The sequence below is a fragment of the Nansenia antarctica genome, assembly GCF_963989245.1.
Source record: "Nansenia antarctica genome assembly, chromosome: 3".
In the NCBI taxonomy this organism is placed as follows: Eukaryota; Metazoa; Chordata; class Actinopteri; order Argentiniformes; family Microstomatidae; genus Nansenia; species Nansenia antarctica.
The window spans coordinates 36,814,711-36,832,211 of NC_137688.1; the positions used below are offsets into that span (position 1 = coordinate 36,814,711).

Here is a 17,501-nt window from a genome sequence, read left to right on the forward strand (position 1 = left end):
CTCAAATGGGGTGTGAAGCTCTATGGTTCCTCAATCCCCTTGTAGACAAAAGATGTGACAAAATTAACTAACATGTTGCGTACAACTTTTCATTTTCGTTTCATTATGACAAAACAGAATGTTTTATAGGCTGCAGATCATTTTGGGTAATGTAGTACTTTTAAACACTAAATGACGTCAACATATGACGTCAAAATAACTTCTAATGACTGTTGCCCCACATTACGAACCATTGAAAATCACACAAAAAAACGGAAAATAAACGTTATGCCCAAAACTATGATCCTGATCTGCCCAGAACGGCATTATTCATAAAAGTAATATACTGTAATACCCCAATACTGGCCTCTTGTTGATGGAGACTGATCTGTTGAATGAGGAAATGTTTTCCTTCATTTTCCAGCGGAGAACTCATCCTGCAACATCTACTCAGAGTTTGAGTGTGGGAATAGAGAATGCATCGACTATCAGTTCACATGTGATGGAATAGCTCACTGCAAAGACAAATCCGATGAGAAAATGCAATATTGTGGTAAGAATCCAATTTGTGCTACATCAGTCAATTAAATAAAAGTAACAACAACTCCTTCGCCCCCAGACCCCCCAGAGTTTCCCATTTCTAACATTAGACTAGCTCATTTCCTCAAATCAGAGAAGGAAAGGGATAGAAATCAAAGTCATATTGTTAATCAGTTGTTAAATACAACCTGTAAGCTGACCCTTTTCTCATCCTCTCTAACAGACAACAGAAATTGTAGACAGGGCTTCAAGAGCTGTTATAATCAGCGCTGTGTGGCCAACACACAGGTTTGTGATGGAGTCGATGACTGTGGTGATAATTCAGATGAGGTTTACTGTAACAGTAAGTATCAAAAATCAGATGAATTTACTGTAGGCCCACAGAGCATTTTTAAGTCCATCATCCCCTACCATTAGGGGTAGCCTCCTACAGTATCTCTCTCTAACTCAGACAGGACTGCAGAACTGCAAACATGTTTTTGTGTATTGCAAGTATTGTTCTCTTTGTCGCTTTGAAGAATAACAGGGCACGTTTTTATCTTGGTTGACCTGTGTTACCACATCAGATTCGACATGTGCACCGTCTGAATGGGGTTGTCAAGACGGGGCTTGTATTCCAATCTCATCCCACTGCAATCAGATCATTGACTGTGCAGACGCTTCAGATGAAAAGAACTGCAGTAAGATGAGCCTCTCTGTCAAGGTGTTACATTGCACACATCCTGTAGCTGGTGTCTGGCCTGCTCATGTGTGTGACATTGTTGATGTCTGGCTACTTCTGTTTCCTTAGATACAGGTTGCTTGGATTACTACAAACTCGGAGTGAAAGAGACAGTGTTTATCAGCTGCAACACTACATCCCTCTGTGTTCATCCCTCTTGGATATGTGATGGGGCCAATGACTGTGGGGATTATGCAGATGAAGTCAATTGCCAGGGTGATTCTATTTACATTTACCATGATTGTTTTTCTTCCTCACAGAGGGATCTATTGAGAATAGCACAGGTTTGAGAATACAGTTCAGGTGAATTTCAATTCGATGAGATGAGTAGACAGATTCAATTAGGAGTAGAGGATTTTCGACACCCACCGTCTGAGATTGAAAACGGAGTTTGAAATGTGTATGTAGTTAGAAACAGATGACATAATGATTAAGACATGAGGAATTCAATAAAGACACACATCATTATTATTTGAAGGTAAAGTTGTGAATTAACAATGAAAATATAACAATTTCATACTTTCTTCACCTAATAGCATGGACAGCGCTATCTAGTGGACATACTGGTACTGGTACTATTTGGTACTATCGCACTGTATAATGGGACATTAGACATACAAGTTCAATGACTCATACCTTTGAACAGAGTAACCTCCAGATTACCAGATTAACCAGAAATACATTACATAGTATGAGGAAACAGAACTCCAAGCTGTTACTTCATACTTGTCGGCCATAGAGAACTGATAGTCCATAGTGGTACGACAAAGTGGCTTCCTCATGTCTTAATCATTATCAGGTAGAACATTGGTCCAAATGGGATTTGGCGTTTGAATTCTACTGAATATTATTTGAATCCCACAAAACGAAAATGGCCAATATATATTTCTACAAAATAGTGATGCAGGAACACTTGTTTTTTTTTTACTACAGAAACCATTTCAGAACAATCTGAGATGGTGAGTCATGATTTGTTGATTTGACATGAAGCATGGTGTAGATAATGCTGACAGCCACTGTTGCTGTCTTTTGGTTCCTCTCAGATTCCATCAGACACAGATGTAAGGACGGCTATTTTGCTTGCCCCAGTGGAAACTGCATATCCAGTGTATGGCTCTGTGATGGCCAGAAAGACTGTGAAGATGGAACAGATGAATTCCAATGTGGTATGATATCAGTGGTTTTATTAGCCATACAGTAAATAAATAAATAAATAAATAAAATAAAAATTACAGTCACAGAATGTTAATTGCCCTGAACATGTTGATGAAAGAAAGTGTAGGGGAGATGGGGAGCAATTATTTTCTCTTCTTTTTTTGCAGCTACCTCTATTACTGTATCACTCAACCTAGTCATTTTTTATATCACAAACGTACAAAATAATAATAATAATAATACACTTTATTTATATAGCTCCTTTCATACATAAGAATGCAGCTCAAAGTCTGTACAATACAGCGCAAAATAACAGATTAAAAACTAAAACACATCAGACAGGTGTTGTACAATACAGTGCAAAAGAAAGAAACAAGTAACAGATTAAAATTAAAAACATACAAGGAATAACAGCAAATAAGTAAATGAGTATTGAAAACATAATAAAAACATTCAAGACCAACCATCACGCTGTCCACTAATCAGTTCCTCCAGGATTCCATGATTCATTGATTGCATAATTCAGTGCAAAATCATCCATTCTGCTCGTATTTTGCGAGGGCTTGCAATTTTAATCAATCACCTTTACACCATAACAGGGTCCAATCAAAAACGTCCTTGCAATTTTGACAAACTATCACTGTTACCGTGTTATTAGGTCCAATCAAACTACAGGGTTTTTTCGTCCCCTGTCAGCCTGTTAGAAGCTGATGGTGGATGACTGACAGGCATAGCAATGAACACAAGTATTTCCCAATGTTTTACACCAACAGTGGGGGCAAGTTGTGTAGTACTGTGCAATATAGTGCTGGAACACAACAAAGCCATCAATCTTTTTATAACATATATTAAACATTTTTTTTATGAGCACATATGACATGTTATTGCTTTAGACCGTCAAGTTTAAAATAGCCAGATGCCCAACCAGACTGATTAGTGTGATTTATAGTGGTGGCAAACCTACTCCCATCTGTGGAGTCCTTGTGTGCTCGGGACCCAACACAGTGTTCCAACAGCAACACTGTGTTACCCTAGCAACAATGACGCACCTTATCTTCTAGCTCGCTGGCAGCAATTCTGACACATGTCAATCTAATCATGTCCATTTGTAGATAATAGAACAGTAATCATAATGATACAAGTTAGAATGCATAGACATTAAACCTTTAGACAGATATATTCACACTCCTCCATAGCGTTCAACAGTTGTGATGTACACTCACTGAACACTTTATTAGGAACACTATACTAATACTGGGTAGCCATTAGAAGATGGGTACATTGAGGCCATGAAGGGATGCACATGGTCAGCAACAATACTCAAATAGGCTGTGGCATTCAAGCGATGATTGATATTGGTATTAACAGGCCCAAAGTGTGCCAAGAAAACATTCCCCACACCGTTACGCCACCTGAATGAATGAGAAGGTGTACAGGTGTTCATAATAAAGTGCTCGGTGAGTGTAGTTGCACTTGCTATGTCCGTACGTTTTGTGTGGTCGTGTGGTTGAATTCTCCCTTGGCCCTCTCTCCTCCTTTTCTGGTGGTCAATACGTTTGAAGAGAGCGAGTCAGTCTTTTGGCAGGAAGGATCATCAAAATAAAATGATGCAGCAATAGGATTTGTCTCTCCCGCTGTGCCCAATCGTTCCTCTTCTTGGTTTGATCCCTCCAACGAAACCCCCCCCCCTTCAAAACAGCAGAAGAATCAGTGGAGAAAAGGTTTTTACTCTCACTGAGATGCTCGGTTCTTGAGGAGTAGGCTCTGCTGAACCAAGCAGAATAGTAATGTGTATTTCAGCTTGTATGCAGCCCTTGTTGTTTGGAATGCATACCGATGGAGGATTCAAAGTAGGTATTAGGCACACTGCTCATGTCTGTGTCTCGCCCTGACCTTGGCCACGCAGCCATTGTTAATGGCCCAAGAAGCTCGGGCCGAGGGTTGTCATCAAAAATAGATGGGAATGCAAACAAATAAACCAATAGACGATGCTTGCAGCTGGCCTGCTTGTTGGACTGTTTTTCCTCCCTTTGCCCTAGTTTTTAACCCATGACCACCGTAACATTTAATCATTACATTGCAAGTTGCTTACAATAGGGAATATTGTGTGCAATCTCATTGTGTCTAATTCTAAAGATGACAGTGATATACTGATATAATTTCACCTCCTGTACCATAGGAATTGTGAAAAGTTTTATACCTTCAGCAAAAATATATGTAATCTGATTGAAGAAACCATTTCTTTCCATTGACCTTTTCTTCTTGCACAGTAAACGGTTCCAAGCTGAGAATCTCTAACTTTAACCTCATTGTAATTCATTGATTTAAAATCGTATAGAGTATAGAGCCAAAGGAAGGAAACATGCTTCACTGTCCCATTACTCATGCAGGCCACTGCAAATGTGTTAATTTATTGCAGCTCTCTGTGTAAATCTGTGTTATTTATCAACGTGATTTGGATTCCCATCCCCTCCAGACTCGTCATGCCTGAGGAACCAGTTTGCCTGCTCCAAGAACAAGTGCATAGCCCAGCAGTGGCTCTGTGATGGGGAGGATGATTGTGGCGACGGCTTGGACGAGAGTGAAGAGACTTGTGGTAAATGCTTTCGAATGCGTATGCCGTTGAGGACTTGTGTATCCTCCGGGAGAAGTCATAAATCAACATCAAAGGGAGATCAAAGGAATAATTGAACTTTTGAATTTAATGGATGCACCCTTCAGTTGCCGAAAATTTACAATGCTAGCATTTTGCTCGGAAGTGACAGTGATGGATGGGTGTTATTTGCTAGTGTTTGTTTGGATTCTTGAAGGGAGTGATAAGGTGACTATGGGTCTACTACTGCACTTGTATGTCCCATGCGCAGGTTCAGTAACCTGTGGACAGGGACTGTTCAGCTGCCCAGGGTCCTACGCCTGCGTGCCCAGGCAGTGGCTCTGTGACGGCGAGAGGGACTGTCCAGATGGGAGTGACGAGCTGTCGGCCGCCGGCTGCGGTAAGACCCTCTATAGGCCTCCTCTTTGATTTGATTTGAATTGGATTTTAAGGAATCTCCACATTCCACGGGAAGTTATTTACCGTACTTAGTGATGTGCAGAATCGAGAAAATGACCAGGGACATGGGGTCCTCTTGTGGCTCAGTTGGTAGAGCATGGAGCTAACACAGCTTAGGTTGTTCGATTCCTGCTGGGACCGTATAAACTGAAAAAATGCATTCACTCACTGTTATGTAAGTCGCTTTAGATAAAGGTCTCAGCTAAATGGTCATGCCGTATATATTATTCTATTCTTAGTATTGAATATTGCAAATTAATTGAATATGCTAATGATATACTGTAACTGTCGTAAAGCTGTTGAAAGTGATACCTTTCAAGGCCTCCAGGGCTGTTATCATTCTCACTCCATCTATACTCAGATTTTTTTTTTTTTAAATGTCAACGTTCCAAAGCAATGCACAAATTGCACTGCAATGGATTCAGTGAGTAATCCCCTACAATAACTACCGGTAGATAGTAGTGATGAGACAATTTATTTACATTTTTCGGAATAAAAGTCTGAACATTTGTTCGGTTGCTGACTTGTTCCCGGTTTCACCAGCTGCACATTTTCAGTCATGTGTAAAAACAAAAGAAATGACTTGTTACATGTGACATGTTAACCAATACAGAGCCCAACAACACATGTGTGGAGGGTATGTTCCGGTGTCACAACAACATGTGCATCCCACGCCGTTTCGTGTGCGACCACGATGACGACTGTGGGGATGGCTCTGATGAGTCTGTTGAGTGCGGTAGGCAGCCTCTCTTTTCCATTCATGGTTCCCCTCCCATTCACTCACTCACTAACGTTTCAGATTAAGATCAAGCAATTAAGATTCAACTTTATTGTCATTGAACAGAGCATAAGACAAGGAAATGTAGAACTGAGACAAGGACATGTATTTCCTTGACTGTCCCTCCTGAAGCCTTCCCATCCTCCCGTCTGTTGTTTCTTTATTATTATTATACACTTTGTTTTATCAGGTCAATTATGTTACTGTTGTTTTTATCCTGATTGTGTACTATTTGATTTATTAAAGTTTATTATTATTATTGTTGTTGTATGTCGCTTTGGACAAAAATGTAAAAAAAAAAACGTGATGTAAATGTAGTTCGTGCACACGTCTCGCCCCAGGGTGAACAGTGAACAGTGCTCTGGGCTCTGGGCAAGGGTCAGCCATCCTCGACGCCAGTGGAGCAGTTAGGGATTAAGGCAGTGGTAGGAACGTTAGATATGATGCCAGCAACTCTCCAGTCACCAGCTCACATCCTGCTCCTGCTGGGATGGGGATCGAACCAGCGATCCAACCTACCGATTGCTGGCAGGCCTCTCTAACCCCTAGGCTTGCTGCTGCCCCTTCTCAGACCTATAAAAATAACTCAACCAGGATTATGCTACTGTTTATGCACAGTTGGGATGGAGCCTCCAATCTCCATGTCAGAATACTGTGTTTCATTCCTGTATGCTTGGCATCATATTTAAGGCATGTATTAAAGGGATGTTTAATTATTATTGTATTGACATACTCTCTACTGCTGCATATTGTGTGTGTGTGTGTGTGTGTGTGTGTGTGTGTGTGTGTGTGTGTGTGTGTGTGTGTGTGTGTGTGTGTGTGTGTGTGTGTGTGTGTGTGTGTGTGTGTGTGCGCGCGCGTGCGTGCGTGCGTGCGTGCGTGCGTGCACTTGACGTGTCTGCCATGCAGAGTACCACTCCTGTGGTCTGGAGCAGTTCCGCTGCGCAGATGGGCGCTGTTTGCTGAGTACCCAGTGGGAATGTGATGGCTACCCTGACTGTCCGGACCGCTCAGACGAGCTGCCACACAACCCAAAGTGCTCAGCTGCAGGCAAGCCTTTCATGTGATAGACGAAGGTTGATGGATAGACCACAGACTGGTGTTCCATATGGCTTTAACAGAAACACCTGTGATGCTGCTCTTCACTCATTCTTCCACTGAAAATATGGAGGCTATATTATTGTTCTTGTTGTATACTAGTTTAAATAGATCGCTGTTTACTCTAAACATGCAAGGCAAATATGCTTTTTTTTTTTGCTTCACTGTGTACTGTATGTGTCCTAAACTCAGGCGTGGCTTTTTCCTGGCATTCTTAACGCTGTCCATTTGTGTCAGTAGAAAGCATGTGCAACGGCTCCTTCTTCATGTGTGCCAACGGGCGCTGCATCACCCTGGCCAGCCTGTGTGACAGGAGAGATGACTGTGGAGATGGCTCAGATGAGCGGAACTGCCACGTGAACGAGTGCTTAAATCGGCGAATCAGCAGCTGCACACAGGACTGCCAAGACCAGCCCGTAGGGTACAAGGTAGGACGCCCTGCTCTCTCACGTACTGTTCACAACGGATGCTACGACTACTGATAACATACGGCCCTCATAACACACCACCACCACCAACTGAGGGAAAGCAGTTTTTTTGTCATTTCAGATTTCTATTATTGTAATGATGGCATTCTCTAGCAAATTGACACGGTCATTGCATTCAAAACATCATAAAATACTGAATGTTGCGACACTGTGCGACAAACAGAACTAGTCTAAATCAGCTCACTAAACTGCTGACTTGATATTTCTCAGGACGGATATGAACAGTCAGTGACTCATTTCATACATTTTGCTCCTGGCTCACAAGATTTGTTTGTTCATATTTAGTTTCGGGAAATAAATCATGACCAATACATGACCAGAAGTAGCTGCCTGTATGTTTTGCCTTAGGCCACTAGGACAACATTTGGTTGATTTTGCCTCTGCTCTCAGTTATTTGTGGTGATTTGGAGCAGCCTTTTCTGCTGCTGTTTTTTTTACTATTCTCCTCTTGATGTATTTAGTTTTAATGCTGTATGTAAAATCACCATGAAATGTGCTGTACAAATAAACTTGCCTTGCCTTGCCTTGCCACTCCATGGAGTACCACAGCATGTAACAGGTCTAATGACCAAACAAGAGTAAGAACACGATTGGAACAACCTAAAGTGTAAACAATATATTTTAGATTTGTGGAACCTAGTGGATTTGGCAAACATCACCAAGCTGCAACGATTAGATTCCCTGTCACAGTGACACTTCTCTGGCTGCACAGTCAATAGTGGGTCACACCCAATGCCTACACCCAGTTATTTAGTATTGATCGATTCACTGCCTCAGTGCTACATGGATTTGGTCTTTCTCTACTACAGTCAGAAAATAAAGACTCTCCGTTTTCTCTCCCTCATGTCCAGTGCAATTGCTGGCCGGGTTTCCGCTTGAAGAATGATGGCAAAACCTGTGTTGACATTGACGAATGTTCATCCGACTTCCCCTGTAGCCAGCTCTGTGTCAACACATATGGCTCTTACAAGTGTCTGTGTGCAGATGGCTATGAGGCCGCGGCACAGAACCCAAACAGCTGCAAGTCTCTCTCAGGTATATCCCTCTCTCCCCCTTCACTACACCATAGATATTCTCTCTTTGCTACTTTCCTACCCGTCTGCCCAGCTCCCACTGATTGTGTGTCAGTGGAGTCGCAGGGGAATGATCTCGCCATCAGATAGAGACTCCTGATTGGGTAGGAGGTTAGGATGTGCCTAGAGTAAGCCCGGGATAGGGCCCTCGACACGGGCAGGTGATAGGGCTGAGAAGATGCAGAGGATGTCAGTCTTTGCCCATTACTGACTTATCTCCAGAGCCTTTAGATGTACCAGAGTCAGACATTTATGATAACAATATGCTGTCAGTTGAGTCATTAAAAGTAATGAGTAATGAACAAACTCTGAGATTTACTTTGAGACTTCACAATAAAGAAAGGGGGGCAATGTAGTAATGTTTAAAGGTATATATTAAGCAATTAATTCTCTATCTCATTACCGTTCTTTCACTTGTATCTTTCAGCTGAAGAGCCTTTCCTCCTTCTTGCAGAACATCATGAGATAAGGAAAATTACCACCGATGGGTCCAACTATACTCTACTAAAACAGGTAATGCAAAACATGGGACAGTGAATCATGTTTTCTTCTTTAAGACCTCAGGCAGTTATTTCTAAATAGTGAGGCTAATCTATGTTGACCTTGTAGTAATTGTTTGATTTCAAATCAAAAGGAGCAAAAAGAAGGCAACATGCTGCCTGTTTCTACTACTTATATAGGCCACTGTATCTCTGCATTGAGGTCACAGAGCTGCTGTTATATTATTAGTATTATAATTATTTATTCATTTATTGAATTACCATTGACATGGTCATTTACGCCCATTATCGTATTTTCTCTGATGTACATGCTAAGATATTGTTCATTTGTTGTCTTTGTATGTGTCATTGGCAAAGTACTGCTGATGCTTTATCTTACTTTATCTTATTGCATAAAGGCAATGTCAGCTATCATCAGAGTCACTTGGTGAAATTGTCTCCACTTTCACCCCCAAGATTGACATGGCTAACATTTAAGGGGCCTTTAAAAAATGCATGTATGCTGGGCTGATTGCATAGTAGTCCATTTTGAGACTCTTGTCTGTGAATTAAATAGCCTGGTCTGTGGAATTAAATCAGCGGAAAGCGGGGGGTCCTCGGTCTGGAGATCTCATGCAGGGCAAGAGAGAGGGGGCGCTGGCAGAAAGCATGGCTGATCAGAAGCGTTCACACTGAGCGTTGCTCCTCTCAGACATTGAATAATGAAGAAGCCTTATCAGGCAAAGAGCTTCTCATGCTCATATTAGAGAGCCCTCTTAACCGTTTTAAACCCCAAAAGCCAAAGCTTTATATTAATATGTAACATTATTTGAGCCATATCGAGTTATAGTAGGCTACATCATACTCTTTGCTAGCTTTTTTTGAAAAACCTAATAACCTTCCTGCTGGTCCCAGCTGCTGAAAAATGTCGCTTTGGATAAACGTGTCAGCTAAATGGCATGTATTGTTATCATTATATTAACCTAACTTATTAGAAGGCGTCTTTTATGCCCACAAGAATGCTCTTCTCTTGCAGATAACCTGATACATATCCAATGATGATCTATTTTCTACTGTGCCTTCTACTGTATTTTACAGTGTTATTACAATGCAAAATTTAGCTAATAGTGCTTTCCCCACAGGGCTTCAGTAACATTATAGCGATAGACTTCGACTACAGGAAGGAGTTGATCTATTGGATAGACTCAAGCACACCCAGCCAGCGGAGGATAAATAGGATGCGGCTCAACGGGAGTGACCTGAAGGTGACAGCAGCAGCAGCAGCTTATGAGTGTTTGGGATGTGAGCATGTGTGTGATAGTGTTGTAGATGTGTGTTTATGTATGGCTCACAGAAACATCTAAATCAATGGCCCCTCTCTCCCCATTCTCTATCTTTCTTTATTTTCTTTCTCCTTCTCACTCCCCCTCTCTCCCTCTCTCATTGTGTGCCTCTCTCGGTGTGAAGGCCTCTCTCTCTCTCTATCTCGCTCTCCCTCTCTCTCAGAATCAGAATCAGAATTATTTTTATTGAAGTATATTTGCACATACAGGAAATTGACTTGGTGAGGTTGGTGCATAGGACATAAAAATAATTTAAAAAGACAATGGCAAAAGGGGCAATAGAACAATAATTAGGTAGGGTGTAAATGACTCTCTCTCTCTCTCTCTCTCTCTCTCTCTCTCTCTCTCTCTCTCTCTCTCATGAATACTGGGCAGGGTTTATGCTGCATAAAATGAGAAGCTTTAGAGGGATATTATACATTTGTAATTAAAAACACAGTGCCGTGTAGCCGTTTGAATGTGACAAATGCCAATCTTTCCAGCTGAAGATTGAACAGAAGCACATAAAAAGTGGCATTTCTCCAGTACGGAGGATAATGGCACTTCAGCGCATTATGGCATTGTCATGCATTTCATTATGTTGTCATGGGTGTGATAAAAGCTTAATATAAAATAATGGAGAATTCCCTAAACAAACAACTCTATTCCCTAGATAAACAATTATATTCCCTAGATAAACAACTCTATTCCCTAGATAAACAACTATATTCAAACAACTATATTCCCTAGGTAAACAACTATATTCCCTAGATAAACAACTATATTCCCTAGATAAACAACTATATTCATTAGATAAACAACTCTATTCCATAAACAAACAACGTTTTCCCCTAAACAAACAACACTATTCCCTAAATAAATATTCCCTAGATAAGCAACTCTATTCCCCAGATAAACAACTCTATTCCCTAGATAAACAACTCTATTCCCTAGAAAAACAACTCTATTCCCTAGATAAACAACTCTATTCCATAAACAAACAACTCTATTCCATAAACAAACAACTCTATTCCATAAACAAACAACTCTATTCCTTACACAAGGAATAGCACATTCATCAATATAGGTTTTGCCATCATTCTTCAGGTGGAAGCCCAGCCAACAATTACACTTCCATGACACTTCCACTTCAACAGCATAGTACTGTATGGTCTCATAATATGAATATACTGTATGACTCATATGTGTATTCATTTCTGTATTTTTTTGTAATAATATAATACTAATACATTGGACTTATATAGCGCTTTTCTAGACACTCAAAGACGCTTTACAAACTGAAAAGATCGAGTAGTAATAATAAAAAGAAACAAAAGATAAATAAAATAAAGTATAGGGGTCTAATTAATTTTTAGATTACTAATCTAAATCTAAGTCTCTTTGTAGGACAATCTACTCTGTGTACGGCAATTACACCTAGATTTCGGGCAGAGAAGCGGTGAACAAACAACGCCAGCGTCCTCTCTCAACTGGCATTTTTCTTCTGGTGATTTTCTTTCTGCATTTTTGTACAGCACAAATACAGTATGCTTCCTTTAATATAGCCTCCTAACTCCTGTTATTAATGGCCATCTGTTTTTTTAAGGCAAAGGTTTAGGTGAATGTCAACTGCCAAACAAGCACATGAAGAGCACCTCCTAATATAGCTTGTTATCTTTAATACAGGGATAATGACTCACCAAGCTTAATTGTCCCTCTGGATCCTTCTGATTCACACATAGTGCTCTGCTTCATGGACCAAAACTCTTTTAAATATAGACAATTTCTGTGAGTATTAGACCAATGTCATTGCTCTACTCAAGGGTATGTTAGAGTTGACTGTAGTAGACCATACAGTATTATGTCATTGTAAATCCTACCTTGTTAAAAAGTTGTGATTATAATTCTACTTCTGAATGAACTCATAATAAAATAAAAATATATATATATATATATATATTTGTATCTGCAAATGTAGGATCTGTTGTTAATCTTCATATGGTCACATGCAGTTTGTATTCATACAGTAGGTCACTGCTACAGACAAAAATACCTTAAGTTAGCCAGGATGATAACTCTTGGTCACTGGTCCCAGGTGGACTGTGGCCAAGCTGTGTATCTCCTTTCCCAGAGGAGAGAAAATATACCGAAATGTAATTGCAACTACAAGAACTACCCATTTTGCTGGGGAGATTGCAATAGATTGGCTCAGGTCTGCATCTCTCTTTGATAAGAGAGGACCTCTGAGAGTTTTAATACCTGTAAAGCCCAAGATTCTGTCTTTTTATGTTGCAGTGAAACAGGGGATGATTAAAATAAACTCTTCATCCCATCTACAAGGATCATTGTAGATTAAGCTGAATAGCAACTATTTCACATGAATTAGCACACATAACACATTGAAGAAACACAATCTCGATTGCTATAGTTACAATCCAGCCTTATTGTAATGGAAATAGATGACTAGATATAGTATTATAGTATTTAAGATAAAACATGGATCTATGCATTTATTATGAAATCATTGCATCCAGCTCATTAAGGCAGGTATTAATTAGTCCCAGCATCCAGTTTGATAGTTGGTGTTCATATGAATGTTTCCTCTCCCCTATTCCTCAGGTAGTTCACAAGGCGTCTATCCCCAGTGCTCTTGCGGTGGACTGGATAGGGAAGAACCTGTACTGGTGTGATGTAGAGAAGAAGAGCCTGGAGGTGTCCAAGGCAAATGGCCTCTATCCCACCATCCTGGTCCGCACTGGCCTGCAGAACCCCTCTGACTTAGCTCTGGATGCTGACACTGGGCATGTACTTAGCTCACACACATAGCTCCTTTTCAAACAGTCCATATTAACGTGGTGAGGTGTGTGTAACTGAAATCGTATTCGATTGTTATGTTGTAGATTTGTCTTTTGGATCGACAGTGGAGAATATCCCCATATTGGCAGGATAGGCATGGACGGAAGTAGCAGGATTGTGATCAGTGATACAGAAACATCCAGCCCTGCAGCCTTGACCATCGACTACACAACCAAGAGAATTTACTGGGCAGACTCAAACCGTATTGTTTTCTCAAATATGGATGGTTCCAAAAGACACAAAGGTAAGTGATGGATGTGGATGTTGCCCTTGGTTTGCACCGCATTGATTTGTACCACACTACTTAGCTGTCACTGTCAGGCTTAAGAAATGTTTGGAGTTCTCATAGACCAGAGAAGTAAGAGCTAAAGATAATGGAACAGATTAGATCCATCATTGCTAAAAATGTATTGTCTCTCCCATTTTCGCTTGGTCAAAGAGTAATAGGGCACTTTGCACTTGTTATGGAGTGTTATTGCTGCTTCTATTTGTGCCCTGATGAATTTGTGGGTTGAAGTACAAAGTGTTAAGGACTAATCTTTATTCAAAAAGAAGCAATTGCTGTGATCAATAACTCATAACGACACCTACAATGACTGCAAAATGGATATTTGAAAAACACGAGTTGGCCCTATTGCTGCTATAATAAACAAGATTTTCCCATCCATATGATAAGGTAAACTGATGATGCAAACCATCAGCAACCATTCTCTCAAATCTTTTATTTTTATGATTATTTGAAGGGAACACCAATAATATGTGACACGTTCTAGTCTTTTCGTCCGCATATCGGCAACCAATGAAAATGTTTGGACTTTTCTTTTGAAACATGGAACTACATTTTAACGCAATGGATTCGGTGAGTAATCTATGGAGCTATTTTAGTGCCATCAGAAATTGAATTGTATTTGACAGATTGAATTGAATATGAGCACAAATTGAATTGTATTTGACAGATCTGAATTGTATTTGGCAGATTGAATTGAATCTGAGCACAAACTGAATTGTATTTGACAGATTGAATTGTATTCAATTCAGTTTTCATTATTTTAATTCAGTTTTCAAATTCAGTCTCTCTAAATACAATTCGTTTTTTCTCAAAATACAATTCAGTTCTCAAAATACAATTCAGTTTTACTCAAAATACAATTCAGTTCTCAAAATACAATTCAGTTTTTCTCAAAATACAATTCAGTTTTAGAGGCACTCATCCGGGGACTCTGGGCTAGGTAGAATAGTAGAGCCCCGATTCTAATCCCTCCCATCCAAATTCATAAGAGCAACGCATCCGGGTACTTTTCTCTCCCGTCATGTCCACGCCCCTTTTTGTGTGATAGAAGTGTAGAAGTTTGACTGGCGGTCAATGGACATTTCTGGTCTTTGCTACTTTAATCCGATAAAATAAGAAAACCGTAGTGCTTTTTAGATATTAGGAGCCCAAATCCGATGGCCAGTTAGGCAAACAATTATATATAGGGCTTTCACACCGGCAAAGAACCGTTCGCGTTCGGAAACCTCCGAACGTTGGCGCTGTCTGGCGAACGAGCCCGCGTTCATACCAGTGTATCGTTCGCCAGACAGCGCCAACGTTCAGAGGTTTCCGAACGCGAACCGGCACGGTTCTTTGCCGGTGTGAAAGCCCTACCAGTGTCGTTATATACAGAAAATTTATGAAATAGGGGTTGATTCATCAGAGCAGTCATATGTCATCTCCCTGTCATCAGGGATTTGTAGTTCTTCATTTGATTTGCCGTGTAAATCCCCAGATGAGAGTGTTACATTAGTTTTCTTAAGATAGGATAATAAATAAATCTGTTCAATGGGCATTTGCCAAAGTAGGGTTAGGGTTAGGGTGATTACTGTTAATCAGTATTTAGCCTGTATGGTGTATATGAAGATGTTATAGCTAGCTAGCTACGATTTATCATGAAAATAATGAACAGCAAGCTAGATCCTAAACGAGGGCCGGTGGAGGAGGGCAAGTGTCACATTGGACAGACTACCAAACAGAAAAATAAAGTATCTTAACTCAGGGCTCTCAAGTCTCACGCATTTCCATTGACTACCAGTCAAACTTCTACACTTCTAGCACCCAACACGTGATCACGTGATCGTTCTGATGACAGGGAGATGACGCGCAATTGCTCTTAGAATCGGTGCTCTATTATTCTACCTAGCCCAGAGTCCCCGGATGAGTGCCTCTAAAACTGAATTGTATTTTGAGAAAAACTTAATCGTATTTTGAGAACTGAATTGTATTTTGAGAAAAACCTAATTGTATTTAGAGACACTGAATTTGAAAACTGAATTAAAATAATGAAAACATTCAATCTGTCAAATACAATTCAGTTTGTGCTCAGATTCAATTCAATCTGTCAAATACAATTCAGATCTGTGAAATACAATTCAATTTGTGCTCATATTCAATTCAATCTGTCAAATACAATTCAATTTCTGATGGCACTAAAATAGCTCCATAGTAATCCCCACTGCAACCTAGTTAACTATAACACTACTTTCCATTGTTAGCAGGCTCACAACATAAGCTGTGTTAGTTGACTAGCAAGTGTGTCATTGATTTTCAACAACATAGAAATGTATAAAAAATGTTCTGAATAAAAGTGTGAACATTAAATCGGCTGCCGACTTGTTCCCGGTTTCACAAGCTGCTGTCACAAAAACCCCAAAGTGGGAGAGCATCCCGGTTTCTGTAGTACTGTATGTGATGTTGTTATGTTATGCTCTGCTTTAGGCCTGACCCTGACCCTCTATTGTATGACAGTACAAGGTAGACGTTGGTGGAGAAAACATTATTTTTAATGTGTTTAATGTTTTTTCCACTTTTATTTTATTTTTTATTTTTTTATTAAGATTTCTGTTTTATCTATTTGTGAAGCACGTTGTAAAAGGTGCTATATAAATAAAAGGTATTATTATTATTATTATTATTATTATTATTATTATTATTATTATCATCTCTACCGGCTCTACCGGTTTATTGGAAGTACGTTACAAGCCAGGTGGGAGGCTTATAGTGAATGACTTGCTGGATGAGGCCCATTCCCAGGGCCACAATTGCATTATTACATTCTGGGGGATCGTTTCTGCAAACCAAAGAATACGACCTGTGTGGTCGTATTGTCTAGCTATAATGGCAGCTAAAATACAGAGCGTTCAGAGCGTTGCATAAGGAGGTGGCGTGATCGTATTTCCAGGTTGTATTTCCTGCAGAAATAATCCCCCAGAACATAATAATTTGGGGATGGAGGGAGAGAGAGAGAGAGAGAGAGAGAGAGAGAGAGAGAGAGAGAGAGAGAGAGAGAGAGAGAGAGAGAGAGAGAGAGAGAGAGAGAGAGAGAGAGAGAGAGAGAGAGAGAGAGAGAGAGAGAGAGAGAGAGAGAGAGAGAGAGAGAGAGAGAGAGAGAGAGAGAGAGAGATATGGCTGTATGGCTGTTCCAGCTGTTGGTGATGCTGGCCTGGGGCCATAAACAATATTACTGGCAGCAGAGAAAGGAGGTCCTGGCCTGAAATCCAGTTCTCACCCCTGTGAGAGTAAAATAGTCACTTTTGTTGTTATCAACAGGTGTTTTGTTGCCTTTTTATGCTTGAATACTTTTATAATACTTTTTAAACAACAAACAAGATGATTTCATATAGTGTCATTATCATGATAGTGCTAAATACATCCCTGCATACATCCCTCCCGGGGCGCTTAGTGGCGTAGCACACAAATGCGCATACCATAAAATCTGGTTCGATTCTGACCCTTGACATAATCCTGCATGTCATCCCTCCTCTCTCGCCCATCCTTCCGGTCAATTTCTACTGTCTCAATTTCTACCTGATTTCTCCCTTAAACAAGGAACAGGTCAATAGGTCAACAGGTCAATATCCATAATATATCTTACCATTCTGATATGATGGGTTCCTCATCTACAGCCAAAGCTCACATTTGCTGGC

General features: G+C 40.3%; 1 protein-coding gene across 1 annotated transcript in view; it reads left to right on the top strand.

Annotated features, from left to right (window-relative positions):
* Positions 1-17,501, top strand: part of LOC308154042 (low-density lipoprotein receptor-related protein 1B-like) — a gene marked incomplete at both ends in the record, with an annotated part of 157,449 nt that overhangs the window by 100,976 nt on the left and 38,972 nt on the right. Inside the window, 15 exons of the mRNA XM_080527222.1 lie at positions 404-532; positions 743-862; positions 1,086-1,199; positions 1,310-1,456; positions 2,284-2,406; positions 4,872-4,991; positions 5,260-5,388; positions 6,061-6,183; positions 7,135-7,275; positions 7,564-7,751; positions 8,663-8,846; positions 9,312-9,397; positions 10,506-10,628; positions 13,305-13,486; positions 13,586-13,785. Of these exons, the coding sequence (XP_080383348.1) occupies positions 404-532; positions 743-862; positions 1,086-1,199; positions 1,310-1,456; positions 2,284-2,406; positions 4,872-4,991; positions 5,260-5,388; positions 6,061-6,183; positions 7,135-7,275; positions 7,564-7,751; positions 8,663-8,846; positions 9,312-9,397; positions 10,506-10,628; positions 13,305-13,486; positions 13,586-13,785 (2,109 nt within the window). The remainder of the gene's footprint in view (positions 1-403; positions 533-742; positions 863-1,085; positions 1,200-1,309; positions 1,457-2,283; positions 2,407-4,871; positions 4,992-5,259; positions 5,389-6,060; positions 6,184-7,134; positions 7,276-7,563; positions 7,752-8,662; positions 8,847-9,311; positions 9,398-10,505; positions 10,629-13,304; positions 13,487-13,585; positions 13,786-17,501) is intronic.